The sequence below is a fragment of the Prionailurus viverrinus genome, chromosome D4 (assembly GCF_022837055.1).
Source record: "Prionailurus viverrinus isolate Anna chromosome D4, UM_Priviv_1.0, whole genome shotgun sequence".
Lineage (NCBI taxonomy): Eukaryota > Metazoa > Chordata > Mammalia > Carnivora > Felidae > Prionailurus > Prionailurus viverrinus.
The window spans coordinates 90,481,653-90,505,642 of NC_062573.1; the positions used below are offsets into that span (position 1 = coordinate 90,481,653).

At 59.0% G+C, this 23,990-nt stretch overlaps 1 protein-coding gene across 6 annotated transcripts in view; it reads left to right on the forward strand.

Moving 5' to 3' along the window:
* Window positions 1-2,332: 2,332 nt before the first annotated feature.
* Window positions 2,333-23,990, forward strand: part of NTNG2 (netrin G2) — a 67,437-nt gene continuing 45,779 nt past the window's right edge. For 3 of the 6 annotated variants that reach the window (XM_047831042.1, XM_047831044.1, XM_047831046.1), the window contains exons 1-4: window positions 2,392-2,460; window positions 4,979-5,147; window positions 6,182-6,312; window positions 6,550-7,249. In XM_047831042.1, coding sequence (XP_047686998.1) covers window positions 7,037-7,249 — 213 coding nt within the window. In that variant the 5' untranslated portion in view covers window positions 2,392-2,460; window positions 4,979-5,147; window positions 6,182-6,312; window positions 6,550-7,036. Of the gene's footprint in view, window positions 2,461-3,135; window positions 3,208-4,978; window positions 5,148-6,181; window positions 6,313-6,549; window positions 7,250-19,705; window positions 19,782-23,990 lie in introns of those variants that run through there. The other 3 variants (XM_047831040.1, XM_047831041.1, XM_047831043.1) reach the window with 3 other exon arrangements.

Genomic DNA, 23,990 nt, shown 5'->3' on the forward strand with positions numbered 1-23,990 from the left:
GCGATGATGGAGGAGTAGGGCGTTTCCCCTGTAATTGATGGCCCTGCCTGGGGGCGACAGCAGGCTGAGGGCCGACCGGGGTCATCACTCACCCTGCCTGCACACAAGCCCCACGCTGTGCCCTTTGCTGCTGCCTGGAGGCCTGGTGCTTAGAAATCAAATCGCTGAGATCTGTTCTCCTCCTCTGAGGAGCTTTCTCCTGCTGGATGCTTTGAAGCCAGGGCGCAGGCTAACCAGGGGCTGGCATGGATCTGCTCTCCTGGACGTCTCTGCGGGGGGGAGCCCCTCTCCAGCGAAGGGGATCCGGGAGCAAGTATATGAGCAGGCACTTGGCGGCCTTGTTCTGACCCCTCCCTGGAAAAGGAAGGATTCGCATCTCGCAAACGGGGAAACTGAGGTCCAGGGGCAACCTGTGCTGCGCCCCAAGTTCACCAGTAAGCCAGGCGGTGGCAGAGTACCCCCCGGGGGCCGGAGAGCCCTGCCTCCCAGGCCACAGTCTTCCTTAGCTGTGTGACCTTGGGCAAACGACTCCCCATCTCTAAGCTTCGTCTGTAACTCGGGACTTTGCTAATAGGAGTTAAGTCACGGGTCTGTTGGGAAGGATCAGCGGCTGATACGCACGGACCGGTTTGCACGAAGCCTGGCATAAAACAGGTGTTCAATAAGTGCTAAATTATTGTTACTGTTATTATTATTAAAGCAGATGACAGTCTTTAATTCTGCATCATCTGCCTGCTTTGTGACAATAGCCGAAATGTTATTCAGCAGTACAGCCCCTCTGCAAGCCAAGGGGGAAACCGTGAGCGGGGAAGGGTTAAGGTGGAGGTTAAGAGGCGGCAGAGGGGTGGGGCGCTGAGGTGCTACATCTTGCTCCTGGTCCTGACACCCTCTGTGACCTTGGACCAGTCCCTCTCCCTCTCTCGTCCTCAGGCTCTTTGTTCTGGATGCGTCCAAATGACAGGGCTGGCTGCTTGAGCATTGCAGTGAGGACCCACCCCGGAGGAGGCCAGGAGCACCTGAAAACCACACGACCCACCCCCCCTGGAAGGTGGAGGCGCCTCTCCGCACAGCCCTGGGAGAGGGCCTGGCCGGAAACCTCCAGGGGGTGGAAGGGCCCAGGGCTGCCCAGTGTTGCCAGCACCTTGGCCTCTGCCCTAGGCCCCTGCGGAGTCCTCCCCCCACCCTCTTCCCCCCTCCCTCCCCGGGGCTTGCCAGGAGTGAGGCCCCTCCTGCCCCCCTACTCCGCACTCCCTCCGGAGCTGGCTTGGCTTCATCAAAAGCAGGGCCCATCAGGGTGGAGGCGGCGATGTGTCAGCTGGTATTCAGGCTCTGGTTGTGCGCTCGGATCGCTCCCCCTCCCCAGTTCCCCCAATCCACCCACCCACCCCTTTACCCACTGCTTGGGGCCTTCTGGGTGGCGGCGCTTTACAGAGGAAGTCGGAGCAGCAGCCTTGAGCCCTTGGCTGTTGGGGGCGGGTGGACTGACTCACTTGGCCCCCTCCCTGGTGCCGATGGGGCAGCCCCCACACCCCTGGGCGCCGGCACCCCGTCAGGCCCCTGGGTTTGGGAACAGGAAGCTGCAGCCCCGCGGCGCCTGACCCGGGCCGGCCCGAGGATGCGCTCTGCGCGCCGCGACCCGCCGGCCCCCGAGCCCGGAGGAGATGTTTAGGCAGCGACCCCCCAGAGCAGGCTCGCTCCCGCGGCCGCCCGCCCGCTGGGGCCACCCTGGCCGCGGGCCCGCCGGGCCGCCCCTGCTGGCGGCGCCCCTCCCCGGGCCGTGGCGCGTCCCCCGAGCCTCGCAGTATTTCCTTCCTGCACCTTTAAGAAGACCGTTGCTCCGTGGTGGGATGGTGTGTTAAAGCCACACAGAGGAAGTTACGCAGCCCGGATCAGACCCAGAGATAAAAGCCCCGATGGTGATCGTGAGGGATGGCAAGAGGATTTAGCCTCGGCATTAACTTGGAGCGGAGCGCAGGGGGGCGGTGAAGCGCCCCGCCATCTGGCCCGCGCCGCCGCCGCCGCCGCCGGGGGGATATGCCCCGGCGCCCCGACGAGCAGCCGCGAAGCCCACCCGGGCCGGGGGCCGCCCGGTGCCCGCGCGCCGGTCCTCTCCGAGCCGCCCAGGGGGCCCCAAAAGTTTGCACTTGTTAGAGGCGACCTCCCGCTCGGCCGGGGCGGGCGATGCGGGCGGCGCGGGCGGCCCCCTCCCCCGGCCCGCGTCTCCGGGACGGCTGCGGGCGGCCCCCCCGGCGGCCGGAGGGCTCCCCAGCCCCGATCTGACGGCCGCGGCGGCGGCGGCGGCGGCGGCGGCGGCGGGAGCGGCGCGCGGCGAGGAGCAGCGGCTCGCAGCCCTCCGGCCCGCGCGCCCCCACCCAGCGCCGGCCAGGGCAGGCGGAGCGCCCGCGGGCGGCGGTCCTCGGCCTCCCGGGTCTGCGCGCCGGGAAGCGGCTCGGAGCGGGGGTAAGGCGGGCGGGGAGAGCCCGGCGGGCGCGCGGTGGGGGGGGGGAGGGAGGGTGGGGGGACCAGCGGCTGCAGCCTCGCCAGCCTGGTTTCATTTTTAAAGGGCTTGGGTGACCATGCAGCCTTTCCCGGGGCCCGGGAGCCACTTAAAGCGGCCCAGCAAAGGCTCGGATGCAAAAGTTATCCGGTGGCTGTTGCTACGAGCGGAGGGCTGGCGTCGCCCGAGAGGGGCGTGTGAGTGTGCCTTTGTGGCAGCGTCTTAAAGGAAAAGCTCGTCTTTCCGGCTGGCTTTTTCCTACCAGGGTCCTTTGGCATCGTGCGTGCGAGTGTGAGTGTGTGTGTGTGTGTGTGTGCGCGCGCGCGCGTGTGCGCCGGGGCTAGATGTGGCAAGAACGCCTGCATGTGTTTGTGGAAAGGAGGTTAACCCTTCTCCCGCGCGTCGCCTCCACCCCGACTTCCCCGCCACGGTCCTCGGCCCACCCCTCCCCCTCCCTTCCTCGCGCCCCCCTTCCCAGCTCTCCGGAAACGGGGTCTGTGCGAGTTGCCCAGACAAACTCTCGGGCAGCCAGGCTGGAAACTTCTCTCGGTGCGGTGGAGGGGTGGGCTAACGGGGGCGGGGGGTGCGCGCGGAGCGGCTCGCGGACGTGCGGAGCGGAACCTCGGGCCGGGCGGCCCGCAGACCCGGGGAGAAGAGGCAGCGGGAAGGCGGGACGAGGACCGCGGGCTCGCGGGGTCCGCCCGCTCCGAGTAAGTTGCCCGCGCGGGCGGGGGGCGGCGGAGGCAGGGGCGCTGCTGGAAGCGGCGCCGGGAGTCAGGGGGCCACCGCTCCCCGGGCGCTCTGCTCGGCAGCTCCTGATCGAGGGAGGCGGTGCCCACTGAGGGGGGCACACCCTCCGCGGCCGCCCGGCCTTCATTACAAGGCGTGCGTGTTAATCGCGCCCGGGGCCCGCACTCAACTTCGGAAAGACGAACCGCAGCTGCGGGACTGCGAGGCACGCCCCTACGCGAAGCACGCCTCCTGCAGCCCACCCGGAGCTCGGACTGCGCCCCGGCCGACCCCTCGGTCCGCCGGGACGGACCCCGCCCCCGCGCAGCCGAGGCCCCCTTCTCGCGCCCCCACTCCCCAGCCCTCAACTTTTCGGGGCTTCCCGGCCGCCGGGAGGCTGTGGGGGGCGCGGGGAGCCGGAGCCGGCCCCCGTCCCGGGGCTGGGGGGCGCCCGGGGCGGCTCAGCTGCTGGAGCTCGGAACACCTCCAGGCCCCGGCCCCGGGGGTGGAGGGCGAGAAGGTGACCTGGCCGCAGCGGGCTCCCCCTTCCTTCCTAGCCCTCGGGCCCCCCCCACCCCCCTGGAAGGCAGATTTCAGTCCGCCCCGCTGCCCCCCCCCCCCGCTGGGAAGGGAGAGGAAGCTTCAAGGTGGGCAACGCCCCCCCCCTACCGCCTCCTCCAGTGCCCCCCAGGGGACCCCCGCGCCCACAGCGCCAAGTTTCCCAAGAGGCGAGGGCGCAGCCGGCAACTCGGGGAGGAGCCTGCTCCGAGCCCAGCCAGCTCCGAGAGGCGCTAATTCAATAAGACAGAGAAATCGGAGTTCAGAAATCCTGGCAAAATCTAATTTTCGGGTTTTAATACCCTGGCTATCAGTCCCCCACCCCCACCTCGGTTCCTGAGGACTCTTAAAAGAAAATAAAGCGCATTGATTCTATTTGTTTCTGGGAGCTGCAGTTTCTTAATAATATCAGGTGAAGATTTATTTTCCAAGGAGAAAACGACCCACCGGGATACAACCTCTTAACTCTGAAATTTCCCTGCTGGCTTCGCACTCCCTGCTTTCCGCCTCGTTTTCCCGGAGACTCTTGCTTCTCTCCAGCCCCCCTCCTTCCACCCCCCCCCCCACTTTTGGCAAAAGCCGACTGTAATGTGCGCCCGCTGAGCTCACAGTTCCCCCTATAATACCAGCAACGCTCAGTTGATTGACTGGTTGTAAACACATTTGTTACCCCACCCCCAGCAGATTTGGTTGTCCTTGGCTCTCCACCAGCACCCCACTTTGCAGGGAACGCGCCGCGCTTAAACCAGCCCAACTGCCAAGCGGTGAATAGATTTTCGAGGGGCTCCGAGCTTCCCTCTCCGTGGCCTCCCGGCCTCCCGGGCCTCGCTGCCTCCCCGCGCAGCCCGAGCCCTGCGCCGCCGCCGCCGCCGCCGCCGCCGCCGCTGGCCCTGCAGATCAAGGAAGCCCGCAGCCAGCGCCCCCGAGGGGGTGTCGCCGGCCGCCGGGAGCTCCCTACCTGTTTGTGAACAGTTGGGAGTCCGCGGCTGGAAGAATTAATTAGGGACGTGCTGTTTTCTGGGCAGCACGAAGCTTGGGTAGAGGCATCCAAACCTTTGCCGGCCGCGCTATTTTATTTTTACTACATTTTCTCAGGTTGTAAAAATAGTCGCCAGGCGGGTTCTTTCTGAGAGTTTCTAGCAAGGAGCGCATTCAAGGCCAGGCAGGCTCTATAACAGGTTTCTCTTTAAACAGCCAGAGGTGAGCGGTGAGAACGTGGTCCCCCTGGACTCCTTATTCCTCTCCATCAAGAGCCCTTCAGCCAGAGACAGGGGCAGGGGCCGCCTTAATGCAGATTTATGAGTCCCCCCCCCCCCACCAGGAGCGTGGGGACACCAGCTGGGGGCTTCTGCGGGGAGCCCAGGTGAGCCACCAGCCCTCTCTGGACGATGTCCACTTCCCCGGTTTGTCATTTCTGGCAGGTGTGTGTTTGTGTCTGGGCCGAGGACGGGGTTTCATGGAAAAGTGATTAACTCTGAATTCAGAGACCTTCCGTGAGGATGTCAGGTGAGAGTCAGGCTGAGGTTAGCACGGATGCCCAGAGCAGTTTGGGGATTTAGACGCGATAATCCTAGGTAGAACAATAACCAGAATAATTAATAATGCGGGGCTTCTGCTGTGACTCATTCCATAACCTTTGCCCTATTGGCTAGTATTTTTGGCCAGGATCCCACACTGGCTGGACTCAAATTCTCCTGGTAATGTATCAAGTGTCTGGGAACGCACCACATTAGTGGAGTCATGTTTTCTACAAGGTAACATTCGTCTTAGTTATAGCTCTTTGGGCTCTTAAATCATTATCAGTAGCTTAAAATAGCAGAGCAATAATCATAATGGTGACTCATTTATGGGCACACCCTCTAAGGATTATTGCAGAATTTTGGCCTTGATCAGAAAACCTATTATGACAAACCACTGTCACTTCTGTGGAAGTCTTCAATGTCCCTGGTATCTTAGCGTTGCAAATGAAATTCACCGTTTCAGAATTTGGAGAGAGATTTATCCGCTCCTGGTTCTTACCTGTGGGTCCACACACGGACCTCTGTGTTCCTCCGTACCTGTATGTACAGACTCGTCTGCACGCAGGGTGACAACTCTGACCTTTGACTTGTCGGTCACTCAATCTTGACTCCCGAAGACCTTTTGGAAAGTCGGAGACCCCGAAGCGGGGGCCCTTCTGCTGACCTAATGGCTCCCGGAAAGGAGGGGAAAAAACCAAATCACCTCGTTGACAACGCGCCCAATCTCCAAATGCGCGGCTCTGATGTTAATAAAAATAACCTACTTTTCTCCGGAGACCTCGCTAATGCAGCCTCATTTTTTGCACATTTTGCCAGAGAGCTTTTGTTCTTACACGTCTTTTCTCCCCCCACCCTCTCTCTTTTTAATTTGTTGCAGGTGTTGTTGCTAATGAGCTCTCTCTCCTCCCCTCTTAACAATGAAAGACAAGCCAGCCCCGGGTACCTGGATGCATTGAGAGCGGAAGTGTGAGAAACTTCATAATATGTTGCCGATGGCTACCAGCCAAGGTCAGCGGCCCCCATTAGTGCCCGTCCCCACAAAGCAGAGCCACATAAGCTGCTCCCCAGTTAAAACCTCGGTCACTTTTTTATGCCGTAGTCCAGCCACACCATTGGTGTCACTTTAAGCCCATGGGAAGAGAAATCTCTTTTATTGGTCTGAGATGCCAGTCCGGTCCCACAGAGGGAACATCTTTCCAGCTAACATGTACACCTCCTGATTTTTATTTTATCTTTACAACGCAGGCCGGAGGGTTGTTTTGCGGTTGTGCTGAGCCCATCACACATTAAGGGTCCTTTAAAGAACCTGGATTGATTGGAGGGACAAAAATTAGAAGCAATCTGATCCCGCCTCATGCCGGATCCCTGCGGATTTGCTCCTTATCCCATTTCCATCCGCTGTCACAATTTGAGAGCCTGCCTGATTTGATCAGATTCACCTCCGGGAGAGGTGTAATGCCAAGGTTAGGAGGACGCCAAGTTATGGGCAACTTTTTGATCTGCCCATCAGCAGTCTGAGAAACGCCGGCTCTGGGTTTTCCGCATCGGCCTTCGGGAAGAAACAGGTTCCTCGCCCTTTGCGACCCGGCAGTCGGTGCTCGAGTCCCCGGGTCATCCAGCCACCACTGCCTGGCAGATGTGGCCCTTCCATGCTGAGGCCGAGAGTCCCGCCTGACCCAGTCGCTGCCTCTCCAGCGCCCGTCCGGGCCACGCCCCTGCGGACTGCTCAGCCATGCTGCCCCTGCTGGCTCTGTTCCTGCACTGCCTCCCACTGGCCTCTGGGGACTACGACATCTGCAAATCCTGGGTGACCACGGATGAGGGCCCCACCTGGGAGTTCTATGCCTGCCAGCCCAAGGTGATGCGGCTAAAGGACTACGTCAAGGTGAAGGTGGAACCCTCAGGCATCACGTGTGGAGACCCCCCTGAGAGATTCTGCTCCCACGTAAGTCAGCCCACTGCTTCGCTCAGGCCGAGTGGGAGGGGGTCCGGGACAGACTCTTGTGATGGGTGAGCACGATGGGGGAACCAGATGCAAGGCTGATGGGCACCGGATGGCTGTCCCACGTTGGAAAAGTGCCAAAGCAAAGGCCGCACCCCCCCTGCTCCCCCCCCCCCCCCCCCCCGCCCCGGGGCTCTGAGGTCACGTGACCTCGTTCTCTGGGGCGGGCACATTCTTGGCCCACTGACCACTGGATCGTTTCCGTAATAGCGGAGGGTCATCTGTGGGAGCTCCTCGTGTGTGGGCTGACAGCTTCACGCCCAAGTCCTCCCCTCAGCTCCGCCAGGCGGACCCCGCATCGTATAAAGGAGGAGTTCTGGGGGGTGGCATGTCTGGGCCTCTGTTCCATTGTCTATCAAATGGGCATCGTAGGAATAAGGGAGCTAATTCGTCCCACGTGAAGTGCCTGGCCCAGAGCAAGTGCCCCCCAGACGTTAGCGGTTGTCCTTCCTGTTGGACAAATGGAGAAACTGAGGCCCGGAGTCACGCACCAGGAAGTCCTGGAGCTGGGACTCGCGTGTTTGGCTCCAAAGCCACTGAGCTAAACTGCCTGCCGAGAGAGGCCTTCCCGCTGGGCAGCTCTGCAGAGCCCCCTCCCCAGCCCCGCGCTGGGCATCCAGGCCGTGGGAGCTGACAGGAGGGGCTCGTTGTCATCTTTGGGCTGTCCTTGAGGGAGCCTCTGGGGCCTATGGCTGGACTGAGCAGGCATCCCCCCCCGCCCCAGGCTCCTGGAGACGCCTTTGTCCCGCGGGGAGTTTTGTTCCTATCACAGGGCAGTCAGCCTGGGAAGGTAGGTTTCCACTTGGACAGTCAGCAGTCCGTCGTGAGTCTGTCACTGTGGACGGTGGCTGGGCCAAGGGAGCCAGCGGGGAAGGGAGGGAAGAAGGCAGCACAGGGCTGGGGGCAGAGACTGGATAGTCCATGGGGGTCACTGCACTGGGGATCCCAGGGCTTCGCTGGCTCAGGGGTGAGCAAGGCGGTCGGCTCCTGAAGGTCAGGGGCAAGGCCAGGTCGACGGGCAGCGGAGCCCAGTTCTGAGCCTGTGTGTTAGGCCGACACCCCCCCCCCCCAGCTCCTGTGAACACTTCTCCACTCACTCCCTGAACAGAGTCAACCTCTGTCTCTCCTATTAGAGTCTCGAGTGTATTTCTTCTCTTAAATATTAATCATTGCCCTAATGTACTGGGGGGAAGGGTGTGGGACAGGGCAGCTAAATCATAATTCATTGGACCAGCTTCCGGTCAAGGGTTTGAGGGGTGGAGGTGACCATCAAATGCAAGTCTGAGGCCCTCTCCTGGCCAAAGCTGGCTCAGAATACTCTCGGCCCTGCCTGCACCCTCACACGGGGGACCCGGTGTGGCTGCCATGGTGGGGTGGTCACCCCCCCCCCGACCCACAATCCTAGCGCTGCCCCACCTGAGCCCAGGCGATGTCCCTTCTCCTTCTCTCCCGGGGAGACAGACGAGGAAGAACAACATCTTCAACATCTCCCGCATAGGTGGGTCCTCGGTGTCTCCACAGCTGTCTGGTGGACTTAAATATTTCATTACAGGCTGCCGTCCTGCTCCGCCTTTGATTACAAATGTGCGGCCGACAAGAATGGGGACTCTGCCTGGGCAGGCGGGGGGGGGGGGGGGGGGGGGGAGCTGGCTTCTGCGGGGAGCGGGGGGTCCCGTCCAGATGGACTCAACCCCCCGTGCAGCTTCCCCTGAGCAGGTCCTGTGTGTGTCTCATTTAATCATCTCCGGGATGCTCTGGCGGGGGTGGGGGTGGGGGGACTGTTCTAATCCTGTTGTAGGGATTAGAAAGGTTTGCCTAAATCCTGGCAAGGTCACTCAGTTTAGAAGGCGGGCAGGCAACTGGTCTGCAACCAGGGCCTGTGCTCACCCACTAGGTGGCTCGGCCTGCCCCTCTGAGCTGCGGTTTCCTCCCCTGTAAAGTAGAGGTGGTACTGTCTGGGTGTCACAGGGCTGGCAAGGGGATGCGCCCTGGCCGTGCCAAGCCCTGGGCACCGTGCTGGCACACAGTAGGTGCTCAATGTGCAGTAGGTGTTATGCATTTATTATTGTTGTTAGGAGGCCCTCAGCCGTGTCCCTGGCTTTTCTTTCCTCTGTTCAGCCTTGAGGACGCCACGCCCCGTATTTCTAGTCTCTGGGCAGCAGGGCTCTGTGGCATGGCCGGGGAGCTTGAACTGCTCTGGGCACGGCAGGTGATGTGAACCACCAGGGGGCGCCCCACCAGTAGCCAGCCCCCCACTGCCCCTTTAGCCTTGCGAGCGCCCAGTGGGTCCCAGGTCCTGTCCCAGCATCCAGCCAACTGGAGTGTGAGCCCTGGAGCACCCCCAGGGTGCAAGATGGGCCAAGGGGCAGCCGCCCTTTCCAGGGTTCAGTGTGCAGACCCTCCCTCCCGCCAGGCTTCCTGTCCTTCCGTCCTTCCGCAAGGCCACCTGAGAACTGAATTGTAAATTCCAGCCTGGTGAGGAAGGGGAGGGGGGAGAAGACCAAGATAAATGAATAAATAAAAACCTATTGGCTCTAAATGCACAATGAGAATTAATAGGGATGAGCTCTCAACAGAGGATCTGAGGGCAAGGGCAAAATTTCAATGAGGGCCGCGGGAGAGGACAGACAGCCCTCTGCCCTCCATTCTGGGGGACCCGGCCGGAGAGGGCCAGCCTGGCCACGCTGCAGGGCCCAGGGGGCGGGAGAGGTTGGGTGTGGGAAGCAGGCCCCTCAGTGCTCCAAAACTCTCTTCCTGTGCCTCTGAGATAAAAGCCAACCCTTGAGCCTCAGGAGAGAGACGGTGAGGAGGGGGCGACAGTGGGGAAAAGAGAAAAAGAGAGAGAGAGAGAGACTTTGCTGGCCACAGACCAGGCCGGTAGTGTTTAAAGCAATTCTGTAGATACCTGCTTGCTACCTAACGTGCAGTCCTTGGACTCACCTTGTTAAAAATGCAGAATCCCAGGCCCTGCCCCAGACCAACTGAGCCAGAACCTGCATTTTAACCAGCAATGCAGGCAATTCAGATGCATGCAGGGTACGCTCTGAGACACGGCTGCTCGACATAATTGCTCAGTCGTGGGTTCGACTCGCTGCTCATGTCCCCGGGGGATCTTGGCATGCAGGGGTCCCAGGAGTGAGGGGTGGAGCTGGGAGCTCACAGCCCTGAGGCCCTCTGGAAGCTGCCAAAGAGAGGCTGCTGTGTCTCCTGTCTAGAGGCACAGGCCTGGGGTCTGAGGCCCCGAGCTCCCATCCCAGCCTTGCTGTTTTCTCGGGCAGGGTGACCGGGGGTAAGTCTCTCCTGACCTCCGTTTCCTCATCTGTAATTGGGGGGGTGATCTTGGCTGCCTTGCCCCCCCCCCCCCCAACTGCCTAGGAGAAGGAAATGCCTCCCTCAGAATATCCGGACGCACTTGAAGAGTATGAGCTCTGTTCTAGTATCAGGCTTCGATGTTATCTCGAGTCCAACATTGATCCCCTTGGTTTTGAAGCAGATGAACAGTCAACTTTTTATCCAAGGAGACTCTGGCTTGGTCGAGGGGCCATGAAGGTGTATCTCTGAGCACACTTCTCCCTCAGAACCTGCTTTGCCGTCTCCTTGCCTCAGTTTACCCAGATGCCGAGCCAGTGGCCCTATCCCCCCACCCAAGGGGACTGCTGGGCTGATTAAGGCAGATGGCAGGTGGACCCTTGAGTCTTCTAGCCCCCACCTCCTCACCGTGACATTGAACTCCGTCTGCGGAATCGAGGTCATAGGTGCCCCGCCTCCTGCCAGACGTGGGTATTCAAGAAATATTCCCAGCCAGCAGCACTGAGCCGACTGGCCCCCTGGTTCAGGCCTCCTTTCCCTGCTGTGTTCCTGGCCCCCGAACCCACAGAGAAGAGCGTGCCCCAGCCCCCTGCTCCCCTCAACACGAGGTCATGGCAGACCTTGCAGATATTCACAACAGACACGGCCAACAAGGCGTGGGGGAGACACTCTGATGTGGTAGGAGCCCCGAAGGACGGCTGCCCTCCCTCTTGGCTCAGTCAGCGCTAGGTAAGCGCTTAATGGAAAATGGTCGGGGGAGTGGGAGGTCGGTGTGATCCGGGAAGGCTTCTCAGAGGAGGGGAGATTAGAACTGAGTCTTACAGGAAGGACCAGGGTTTTGATCGGGCCAGGAAGCCCCGAAAGCTCTCACTTCTCTCCGTCAGGGCCCCTGGCTGTGGGAGTTGTGATCGGATCTCACCAGGAGGTCTGCACGGCTCTCGGTCCTTAGGTAGAAAGCGAGTTTGGAACCTGAGCTTCACCCAACCCTTAAAGTGGCTCATTCTGTCGAAACGCCTGAGGCAGGGCCCAGCTTGGGACAAGAATAGTTCCATGCATGACATCTTGTTGCCCAGTGAAGCCTCCTTCCTGGGGAGCAGACAAGTGACGGGCGGGGGGCAGCGCGCTGTGAGGTCAGCACCCACGTGAGCAAGCTCCCTGCCCCTTAACGGACACCCCATGGAGGGTAGGGCGCAGTGCACCTGGAGCGCGGGGGGGAGGGGAAAGGGCCCGGAGGGGACACCTTTCCAAAGAGTGTCAGAAGTTCTAGAACTTTCCAGTTTACACATCCCTGCCTTCCCCAGGCTCGTCTTTCTTTTCCGACTCTACGTTCTCTGCCCTTGATTTTCCACATAGTTTCATTTTTCTCCTGCCTTGCGTGTATGAGGAGCAGCTGCCTCAAATCCCATGTGCAGGGAGGCAGGGGATGGGCAGGTGGACAGACAGGCAGGCTACACCCGCCGTGGATGAGAACTTGGGATTTGGGAAGGGGCAAAGGTGAGCTCCAGTTATCCCCCCCCCCCCCCTGGACTGTGGGACTTTGGATAAGTCCCTTGTGCCCTGAGCCTCAGTTTTCCCATCTGAACACTGGGATGACACCAGCCCCGGGGCTCAGAGGAAGGCTGACAAATGAGATGAGACGCAGCACGGAGAGACCTCGGCAGGGCACCTGGCACAGAATAAGTGTTCCAAAACGGGCGTTTTCTTTTCCGTCCTGGAATGTAGCTGGAGAGACAAAGGAGTGACGGTACAAAGAAGACAGGGCTATCGGCCGGGCACGTGATGCGGGGTACAGTCTGCGCGCACTGTGGGACTTCAGAGATGGGGGGCGGCACCCGTGTGGTCTGGGATTCCGAGGGGCGACGGCCAGTGCTGGGGAGTTGACATGTTGCAGGGACACAGAGGGAGGGTCCAGGTGATAGGAGGAGAGAGGTGTGGGTGATTGGGAGGGGACAAGCCGCTTCACCTCCTTGTCCCATCCAAGCCCCCCGACTCCCCTGACCCTGTAAACTGCTCCCCCCGCCCTGCAAACCTGCAGGGCACGGCGTTGCTATGCTGTTAGACAGATGAATCGATAGAACGAGGCTTCCCTACGTCTACTTAGTGGGGGAGATTCAGCCCTCCTCTGTCTGGATCCTAACTGACCCCTAGTGGGGGGGGGAAGGGTCGGGCCAAGAGTGTGGTGAGAGTGAGGGGAGCAGGGGAACAGTGTGCACGCAGAGGCCAGAGCGAGGCCACGGGTGGGGCCTGAACGGAGCGTGGCAGGCTTGAAGGAGCGGGACAGCCCCTTGCCACCCCGGGACCTGGGCCCAGGCTGCAGAGCTCTGTTCCCATGCCCCGGCCCCGTGGCCCAGGCTCCCCGGTCTCAGACCTGGCCAGGGTCCATATGGCCCATGAGGCGGGGACCAAATGCAGAGGAAACTAGGGAACGGCAGATGATGCAGAAACAGGTTCTGATTTGTTTTCCATCAGCAGCAGATTTGCTTAAATAGACGACAATGTGTCTCTGATTCTCTGAGCGCACACCAACGGCTGGCGGGGGACAGCGTGTCAGTGCAGAAAAAACACTGGAGGGGAGCCGGGCAGTGCCAGGTTCTGGCAAAGTCTCCTTGTTGCTGGGACACCAGGCCGAGCCCCTTAGCCTCAGCGTCCCCACCTGTGCAAAGATGGGGTTTGCCTAGATTCACCAATGCTCCCGGAAGATCGCCAAATGGATTCTGGGAGTTCGGGGAAATCCAGGCTGGGGTTCGGCTTTGGTCACACGCAGACAAAACGGGGGACCCCGGTGCAGATAGGGGGGCTCTGAGCGGCGCGCACAGCACTAGATACTTTTTTCCCAAGTGTTCTCCTAGATGCAAACCAAAGCAAAGAGAAACAACGATGAACGCTAAAAATACAACGGCACATCACGTAATTTCCCTCTGGTTTTCTCCATCCTTTTTTTTTTTTAATTGAGATATAATGAACGGATAACACTGTATTAGTTGTAGGTGTTCAACGTAACAATTCGATACACGTGTATATTGCAGAATGATCACCGTGATAAGTTTAGTTACCACCCATCCCCACGCAGTTAAAATTTTGTTCTTGGGATAAGGGCATTTTTAGAAGAATATTTAAAAAACAATTTGTAATTGAGGTGGAATTCACATGCCCTGAAATTAACCACTGAAATCATTTTATTGCAGGAAAACAGAGCAGAAAAATTGCCTTTTTAACCGTTTTTCGAGATATAGTTTAGTAGCATTTAGTACACTCAAAACGTTGTGCGACCACCACTTTTCGTGTAGTCTCGAGCCGTCTTCGACCCGGAAAGAGGAAATCATGTTTCCGGCGGCCGCTGTCGCGCCGCATCGCCCCTCCCCCCAGCCCCCTGGCAACTAGTCGCTCGTCCGCTTTCTGTCTCCGAGGATTTGCTTATTCAGGACACTTGGCGTAAATGGAATCATACGACAGGTGACTTTTTGCGCCTGGCTTCTTTCGCTCAGTGTCACGTTTTCGAGGCTCACCGTGTCCTGGCAGGTGTCAACTCCGTTCTATTTTTCAGGCTGAGTAACAGTCCAGCGTGTGGGTAGACCACATTTTTTTGTATTCATTCACCGGTTGATGGACATGGGGGTCGCTTTGACTTTGGGGCTGTTATGAATAATGCTGTTCTGTACCTGGGCAGAATTTTCTTTTGTGGACACTGCTCTTGGGTGTATACCTAGGAGTAGAACTGCTGGGTCATATGGTCATTCTATGTTCCATGGCATAGAATGGAACCGCTATGTTCCATGGCGCGGTTCCATGGCAACCGCGCCTACCTTCCATTCGCACCAGCACTGTGCCTGGTTCCAATTTCTCCCCATCCTCGCCAGCACTGGGTATTTCTCATTTTTGTCTTTTTTTATGGTGGACACCCTAGCGGGTGTGAAATGGCATTTCATATGGTTTTGATTCACTTTGCTCTAGTGACTAACGGTGCTAGGCGTCACGTGCTTATTGACCCTTTGTATATCTTCTTTCGAGAAATACCTATTGAAGTCTGTTGCCCTGTTTTTCATTGGGTTGCCTTTTTATTGTTGATTTCTGTGTGTCCTTGACATATGTTAGGTGCTAGATCCTTATCAGATACACGATTTGCAAATATTTTCCCCACTCTGTGGATAGTCTTTTCACCCTCTTGATTGTGTCCTTTAATGCACATTTTTTTTTTATTTTACTGAAGTCTAATTGATCTATTCTTTTTCCTTTTTGTGTGTATGCTTTGGATGTTGTATCAAAGAAACCATTACTAAATCCAAGGTCAGGAATGTTTACCCCCATGTGTTCTTCTAAGACTTTTACAGTTTTGGCTCTCGTGTCCAGATCTTCGATCCATTTTGAGTTAATTCTGGTATATATTATAAAAGAAGGTTCCAGCTTCCTTCTTTTGCATGAGGACAGCCAGTTCCCCCAGCACCATTTTGTTGGAGAGACCGTTCTTTCTCCATTAAACATTCTTGTCACTCTTCTCGAAAATCCATTGACCGTAGGCGTGAGGGTTTACGTCTGGGATCTCCATCTTTTCCGTGGAAACACTGAGCATTCCGGGCCGGGTGTCTCCTCAGGCGCTCCCAAATGCCCTGCACGGGAAACTGTAGTCGCCATTTCACAGATGAGCACACTGAGACTCCAAGACTGAGGGGAGAGTCCGGGCTTGAACTCCGATCCCGGGTATTTGACAACGATGCCATGGTGAGGCCCGAGGCATGCTCCCCACCTCTCCCCCTTCTCACCTCCTTCCTTTCCTCTTCCGCTTCTCCTTCCCCCCACCCCCGACCTAGCTTTCAGGCTGGGCTGTTAGCTTTGATGCCCAGAGGAGGATAACTGGGGAGCACCGCCCAATCTGTGACTTCTCTCTGGTCTTGGGGTAGCTCCTCTCCAGCTTCCACGGCACCCCTCCCTGACCCACTCAGCAGGGCAGAAGAGTCCCTGTCTCCCACCTTTGCCCCACGAAATAAATGCTGCCGACAATTATCTTCTGTCTCAAGTAGGGAGTGCAGTTTGGAAGGGGTCTTAAAGGTTAGAACATCAGGACGTGTGAGCAAATTACCGCGGATCTGGCAGCTCAGGGGAAAGTGGGCTCCTTGGGCCAGGCGACTGGTGTTCCTCCGCCCCGGTCCCCGGGGCCCTGAGCCCCCCGCCCCCCGCGGCCGTCCTAGGGCCCCCCATAAACACGACGTGGAGCTGCTGGGCAAGTCTAGTTCCCCTCATTTCCTGTGTGAGGGTAAACTGGGGCCCAGCAGGATGGAGCGACTTCCTTGGGCCCCCGGGGAGGGACAGCAGACCCGGGAGGCTCCGCCGTAGGCTAGCGGCTCTCCTGAAAGAATGCACCAGAGCCCTGGGGACATGAGGCGTTCCATACCAGATCTCCATCTGTCCACTCGTGACCTCACTGGATGGCGTTTGGTGGGGGACACGGGATGCCTGCCTGGAGGCCGCCTGCAGCCAGCAGGTGCCCGAGCTGCCCCTTCAGGGTACGTGTGACATAACGTCAACGCGTTTGCCTTCTGCCCCCCACCCCACCCCTGGGTGAGCTCTCACACGTGTGTGCGGCCCCCGGTGACCGGGCTGTGCTCAGAGCTGGCTTTCCCGGGGCCCAGAGGGCTCCGAGGCCCCCATCCCAGCCTGCCCCCCCCCCCCCCCCCCCGCCAGGCTGTGGTTCTCCCGGCTGCAGCAGCACCACGGAAGGTGGCCAGAAAGGGGACCCGGGATCTCAGGGCCCAGCTGTGGAAGGGTCACCTTCATTAGGGAATGCACCCTAGCTCTCGCTGCGTCCCTCCCATTGATCTGCCTTCCACACCCAAACCTGGGGCCCTCCAGAGCTCCCCCCCGCCCCCCGTGAAAGGGACTCGGCCCGTCATCAAGGATCTGACACTCTTGTCCCCCGGCTGTTTGCCCTGGGTGCCGCGGGACCATTTGGATCCCTCCATCCCTCATCCCGGTTCCTTCCTTCGGCCCATGTCATTTGTCCACTTGACTCCAAGTGTCGACCAGGGAAATAAAAGGAAATGAAACACGACCAGGGCATTTCCCCCTCGGTCATAGCAGAGTCTGTTGTTGGGCAAAGGTGAAAAGGAGGCCAGTGAGCGATGGAGCCTGCACGTTACCCTTGAGCTACCTTCCTCTGCTCTGGCCCAAGCAGATGGCGGCGGCCAGTTGGGGTTCTTGGGGCGTCCCCTCCCTCTGGGAATCAAGAGACAGCCCAAGGCAGGTGACGGTGGAAGGAGAAGCCAGCCAGCCACAGGGCACCCTGTCGCTGTCCCTGTCCCCACCCCAGGTACCCTCCCAAATCGCACAGCTCTGGGGCTGGCACCGTGCTGAGTCCGGGCTCCCCACTGGACCGATTTCTAGAAGCTGGGTGACCTCAAGCCAAGTCTTGAGGTGGAGATTTCCTGTCGGCTGGTCAACCTCAGAACCCCACTGCGTTCCCTGATTCTGCTGCTAACCTTCGGGACCTTGAAACTTGGAGAGGGAGCGCGAGAGGCAGGGGAGCAAACCAGTAAGGTCCCAGGCACCCAGGAGGGACCCAGAGGGGACAAACAAAGCAGGAGACCAACCCGTCCCTCAGCAGGGGCTCCTGCCTCGGGGGTTCAGACCCCTCTGAGAGTCCATGGTACTCCTGCAGGAACAGGGCACGCACACACACACAGGCACGCGCACACACACGGTTACAAGCACACCGCCCTCAGTCCACTCATGGACCCCTACGGTCCTTCGGGGGGGCCCTCATGCTCAGGAAGATTAATGCTTTCCTTCTTGTAACTGACTGGTCCTATTGTCTGAGGATTGTCTTGATCCTCCTCCTCCTCCTCCCCCTCCCCCTCCTCCTCCTCCTCCTCCTCCCCCTTCGAGAACCAACAGCTTGCATTTATTGAGCGCCTACTGTATACCAAGCACTTAACCTCACCTAACCTATTGAACCCTCCCAGAAGACTTACGGTAGATCCCATACTTATACCCATTTTGAATAATGAGGAACCCAAGGTTCAGAGAGGGGAGGCCACTTTCCCCAAGTCACACAGCATCGAAGCAGACGAGCTCGGCACCTCCACCTTGGGCCGCCCGGACCCAGCATTTAGCCGCTAAGCAGGCCATTTAGCTGACGTGAGGCGCTCTGAATAGCTTAGCGCCTGATGGATTGAGTTGGTTGTCATCTGCGTGTGGCCCTTCGTGTGGCCCTTCGTGCCGAGTGAGCATACTGTCCCTGCCAGCCTCTCCTCCCCCAGCACGCCCTGTCAGCCCCAGGAGGGAGGGCTGGGGAGGAGTGAGCAATGGTGGCGGTTACCCCCCCCCCCCCACTGCCCTTTGAGACATGACGGAGTCTGCAGATCCACTTAGTTGATAATTCACTTATATCATATCTACTTGGCAGTGTGTGTGCTCCCACGCTCTGGGGAGACGGCTTTGCCTGGAGGAACCTGAGCTGTTTTTCTGGGGAAAGAGTGGGAAAAAAAAAATACACCCAACAATGGACAGTAATGGACCTAAAAATAGAGGGGGGAGAGAGCCACGGGGAGGGGGGAGCGTGGCAGCATCTGCCTTCCACCGCCTTCCACCGGGGCTGTCTGCCTGGCTTGGGCAGCCCGCCCCTTCCCACAAGGGATCCCCAACAGTCTGGCCGCCTCTCAGCCTGGGGGTAGCAGTAGGAAAGAGGGGCTGGGGGCCGGGTGCCGCCGCCAGATGGAGAATTGTCCCGCGGCCGGGTCCTCGGGGCAGTGGCCTCGAGCTTGGCCGCACGCTGAGTCTCCTGGGCAGCTGAACTGCCCCGATAGGTAGGACCTACCCCAGAGGGCGTGACATGGCTGGTCTGGGGGCCCGGGTGCGTCTAAGGTGAGAACCACGGTGAGCAGCGCCTCTGCATCAGGAAAGGGGTCCGATTTTGTGCCTGTCTCCTCCGTCGGTCCCGTGTCTCCTAACCATTGGGGCGGCCTTCTTGAAGGCTCCAAACTCGGGTGGGCCGATGGGACTGGGGGAGTGGAGAAGGCAGGGGCCGGGTCGCTGTGCAGATTCGAGGCTCTGCTGGGGCCCGCATCCTGCGTGCCCGGCTCTCAGCCGGCTGCACGGGGGATCCCGTGTGCTCCCTGCCCATCCTGCACACGGTCCCTGGGGCGGGCCTGGGCACCGGGGTTTAATTGGACTCCCCAGGCGGTCCCGGGGCACCACCAAGTGTGAGAACCACCATTTCAGCCTTTCCCAGGACCAGCCGGATCCCTTCCGGCCTTAAGCATCTTGTCATTCCTTTAAATTCAAAGGCCAGAGAGGGAGAGAGTTCGTTCTCAGAACCCGTCCTTGCCCCTGACCTGCGGACGCCCCAGCCTTGCTCGGGCCTCTGGGGGCTGAGGGGGGCCGGCTCCCGCCTCGGGGTCCCTCGCCCTTTGTTCTCAGGTTCTTAACCCCTCTTCCCTGAGGAAGGCTGGCCAGCCACAGTCAGGGCCCTCTTGCAGCTGCTGAATGTCAAGGCCGCCGCTGGCCCCAGGCCGCCCCTTTGCCCTCATCCTCTCCATTCCCCGCCAGGCCGCCGGCCTGCCAAGTGCGTTAACTCGTCTCTCCCTGTGCAAATTCTGCACATCCAGACTGGCCTTTACGGGGCCTCGCTGCACAGGGCACCCCTCCTCACAGCCTGGTTGAGTCTTCCTCTGCCTGCCCGTTCCTAGCCCACCCCTCCTTCCGGGCCCGCCCTTCCGAAACCCCACCTCCCCAAGGAAGCCTTCCTGACCAGCCCAGCCCAGTTCTCCTCCTGGCCTGTCACCTGGGCCACTTTGGGGGACCAAGCCAAGGGTGGCTTCTCTGGCGGTCACCGTAGAGTGCTCAGTGCCCCCGTAAGGGGTCAAAATGCCCGGGTTACTAGAAGTGTGACCTTGAGTGGGTGCCTGGCCTCTGGGGGCTCCACGTCCCTCGCCTATGAATCAGGGGTGATGGTGATAGCAGGCCTGACGTCATAGAATGCCAAACCCGACCGGGCATCCGAGTCACGGCAGAGGGGTTTGGTAGGTTGGTTTTGCTTTTAACCCGGAGCCGAATCTCCGGCCTGAGGGCCCAGGAATATTTGCACGCCCTCCCTTCCAGGAATTTTGATGACCAGCCTGGCCTGACTGCTGCTTTGCCGGGACTACTTTGCAAACAGGACATGCGGGAACAGTCGGTAAGGCTATGTGAATAAATCAACGAACGGACCCTCACCAGCTCAGCCTCGCCACCCCTGCCCTCTCCAAAGGATTCATCCACAGGGTGGTGCACCTGTCCAAGTGTGCCCAGCTGTTGCCCGGGCTGCCCCACCACTTCTTAGCTCCTCAGAGACCAGCAAGAAGAAAGCCTTCAAGGCCTCGGCTTGTGGCTGTTCGTACAGGCAGTCCCCATCCCTCTGGACGCTGTGTCCACTCTTCCATCTGTGGCCCATAAAGCCATTAAATTGCCCCTAAACCAAGGAATGACTGCATGGCGAGGGACAGGTAGCCTGCTAGGCTTTCCGTAGAGCACGTAATTTGCAATTTCTAACACCGGTTCTGCCTTTTGCTCACCGAGGTCCCATTGGCACGGTGCCTACCCGTGCCTCCGTTTCCTCATCTGAAAAACAAAATGAGGACTTGTGCCTTAGCTCGTAGGATTGTCATGCGTAGCGAGGAGGAAGTCTCACGTGAAAAATCATGATCCCAATTGTCCAGTGACAATACTCAGTGTGGAAGTTTAAGAAAAAACAAAACAGAAACAAGGCAGAGCGGGCATGAATGGTGGGGGCTGGGCAGAGCCAGGACCCCTTGGGGTTTAGACTTTATCCGAAGGGGTGGCCTCCGGGGCTCAGCAGGGGAGTGTGGGGGAGGGCTGGTAGTGGCAGGGCAAAGGTTAAGGGAGGGGCTTCGGATCAAGCTTCGGACCTCACCCCTCCCGGACCCTCCCCTTTCAGTGGGTGCCCCTTTCGGGACCACGAGGCCCCATTGCTCTGCTCTTTGGCAAGGAGGCCAAGGTCTGCTCTCGGGGTGGGGGTGGGGGCCGCTCCGCGCTCTGCCCTCCACCCCCACCCCAGCATTTAAGTCCTCCCCACCACTTTTTCTTTCCTCCCTGATAAAATATTCATGTCAGCAGAGCAGGCCCTCTTTGGGAAGGCTGCATGTGTGTAGCTTCAGCTTTGCACAAGCTTTTAAAGAGCAGGCGCGTTTCCTACTCTCTAAGCATTTTCTGAGTCCTGAATCAATAATGCACTTTACCCGGCTTCTCTGGATGTGGCTTTTCTCCTCCCTGCACCCTGCCCCCACCCTGCCCGGTCCCTCCCTCCCTCCCTCCCTTTCTCTCTCTCCTTTCTTTCGTCCCCCCATCTCTCCTTCTTTACTTTGCAAAAAGGTATTAAGCAAAAGCATCGGGCTGTTTGGGTGGGGGGGCCTCTGGTGGGGAGTGGGGTGTGCTGGGAGGGGGGACGGAGAGCAGGGCAGGCGGTTCCCGGGCCGAATGGGTTGTGTCTGTGCAGGAGGAGGCACCGAGCCTTCCCGCTGGCGCTGGTGGGGAAGGATTTGAGCTCCTGACATGGGGGAGGAGGAGGGCTTGGGCGAATCCAGCTTCTCTAGATGCTTCTTCAAATCAATTAGAAACTGTTTACTGCATAAGCAGAGAAAACAGGACCAAAACGCAAAAAGCAAGGGGGCCTGGGGCAAAGAAAGTACGTGGAGTGGGAGCCAAAATATACCGCCAGACTTTCTGGGGAGTTAGCAGTCTAGTTTGGCCTATCTGCTTCTTATGGTAATGAGTTCCCTGTCGCTGGGGGTGTGCAAATGGAGGGGGAGCCGTTCCTGGTCTGGGACCGATGCCTGCACGCGCCTGGTCAGTGATGATGTAGCAGGTGAGGGGCTGGGGTGCCGAAGCCGCCCGTGGGGGGGACCATAGGGATCGGCACAGGCTCCCTTCAGCTGGGATAGAATTCCCCACCCCGAACATTCCTAGAAATCTGGCTGTGGGAAGAATCCACATATGCCCAGGGCAAAACAGAATGCATCCTTTTTTTTTTTTTTTTTTAAGAGTACAGCAGCCATCCCTTGTCTGTGGTTTCAGTTACCCACAGTCACCCGTGGTCTGGAAGCGGATGATCTCCCTCCTGGCGTTGGGTCAGACGGTGGCCCCACGCCGTGTCCCCGTGCCCACATGCCTCGCCTCACCGCGCCCCGTCACGTAGGCCTTTCGTCGCCTCGTGTCACGAGAGGGGTGAGGACAGCACAGGAAGAATGAGAGGGACCACACTCAGATAACTGTTGTGACCGTGTTTGGTTATGACTGTTGTATTTTATTGTTTGTTAGTCACCATTGCTGCTCTCTTGCTGTGCCTAATTGGTAAAGGGCTGCCTGCCTGACCCCGTCAGAAGAGCACACAGCTCTTGATCTCGGGGTCGTGAGTTGGGGCCCCACGTTGGGTGTAGAGATTTCTTTTCTTTTCCTTTTTAATGTTTATTTACTTTTTGAGAGAGAGGGAGAAACAGAGCATGAGCAGGGGAGGGGCAGAGAGAGAGGGAGACAGAGAATCCGAAGCAGGCTCCGGGCTCCGAGCCGGCAGCACAGAGCCCGACGCGGGGCTCGAACTCGCGGACCGCGAGATCATGACCTGAGCCGAAGTCGGACGCTTCACCGACGGAGCCACCCAAGCGCCCCCTGGGTGTAGAGATTTCTTAAATAAAAACAGAAAGGTAGGGGCACCCGGGTGGCTCAGCCAGTTGAGCGTTCGACTCTTGATATCAGCTCAGATCGAGATCTCGCGGTCGTGGGATCGAGTCCCGCATTGGGATTCTCTCTCTCTCCCTCTTTCTCTGCCCCTCCTTTGCTCACGAGCTCTCTCTCTCTCTCCACCGCCCCCCCCCCATTAATAAATAAATGTGTGTAAAAATAAACATTAAAAAAGAAGAAAAAAACAGTATATGTGGGGTTTGGTACTATCTGGGTTTTCAAGCATCCACTGGGGGTACTAGAAAGTATCCCTTGTGGATGAGGTGGGGGGGAGACTGCTATACAATTTTAAGCTCCTAGAAAGATTAACTCTTGTCTGGCCAGAGCCTTGACAAGGCCCCACCCATCCCCTCTGGCTCTTCAGTTGAGGGAGGAAATCAGTCCTACTGGACCTGCCCTCCTGGTGAGTGGGGGTTTGACATTTGCACCCTTGTCCTTCTGACCTTGGCTTCCCAGCTGACCCCCTCCTGGACAGTCCTCCGGGGCAACTTGATGCTCTCTGGTCACCAGAAGGTCTTGCTGGCTGTGTCTGTCGGGGAAGCCAGAGGTGGGGCACGGGACTGGCGGGTGGGGGTCCCTGCTGGCTTCTAGAACCAACCTCAGCCGGCTGCTCCCACGGCTGTCGGAAGCCGGCTAGCCACACAGTCCTCCCTGGGTGGTGCCGGGCAGGTTGCTCACCCTCTCTGAGCTGCGCCGGAGCAAGGAGATTGACTGGCACGGGCGAGAAGGTGCCCTCATGAGTAAGGGCTCGACAAACACTCTCGTGGCAGCCAATGGCTGGGGGTCCTCCTGCAAATCGTCACTGGGGAGTGTGGGGAACGGGGAGGCCAGACCTGGTCCCTGCTGTCCTAGAGTGCAGTCCCAGTCACGGAAGGTTCTGGAAGGAGGTAACTTGTAGGCAGGGTTGAAGTGAAAGGCCTCCCTTTCCTCCCACACAACTTGGACAACTGGAACAGTGGAGAGCTGATCTGGGCAGCTGAATAACTGGGGTCAGGGCGGGTCCGGGGGGTCTGAGGTGGACCTTTGACCAGGAGATGCCCACTGTGGCTGGTGGGGAGTCGGGGGCTGGGGCGAGTGGGGGGGCTCTCGCCGTGGCCTCTGGATGCTCATTGCCGGGATGGATGAGGCCAGGGAAGGCCCTTTGTCCAGGCTCCTGGCCTTTCCTATGAGCAGTGGCTGGGCTGGGAAGAAATGGCTCCAACAAGAAACCAAACCAAAAAAGAAAAAAAAACCAAGGGGAGCTGCCCTGGCCAGCGGCAGCTCTGCCCTGAAATGCCATTCGGGTCGCTTTCCGCTGATTCACGAGCAGGGAGGGGTGACCTTGCTTCGGTCCGGGCTCCAGCTCAAACGGAAACCCAAAAGGGTGAGGGAGAGACGCCTGCAGGGCCGAGGGTGTTGGGGAGGGGGGAGCCACAGAGACAGGGGTCAGCGGAACCCCAGGAGGAGAGGTCAGGGAGGGAGGGGGTGGGGAGCCAGAGACCCAGGGCAGCTGGAATTAGAATCTGCTCGCGACGGAATCTCGTTTCCGCTTTGTTAATAATTTATCCCCGCTGCAACTTCTCTTACCAATAAATAGGAAATAATTTGTTAGGGAGAATTCCCTGGGCACCCTGGCTTTCTCCCTGGAGTGGAGGGAGGAGGGGTTGCCCTC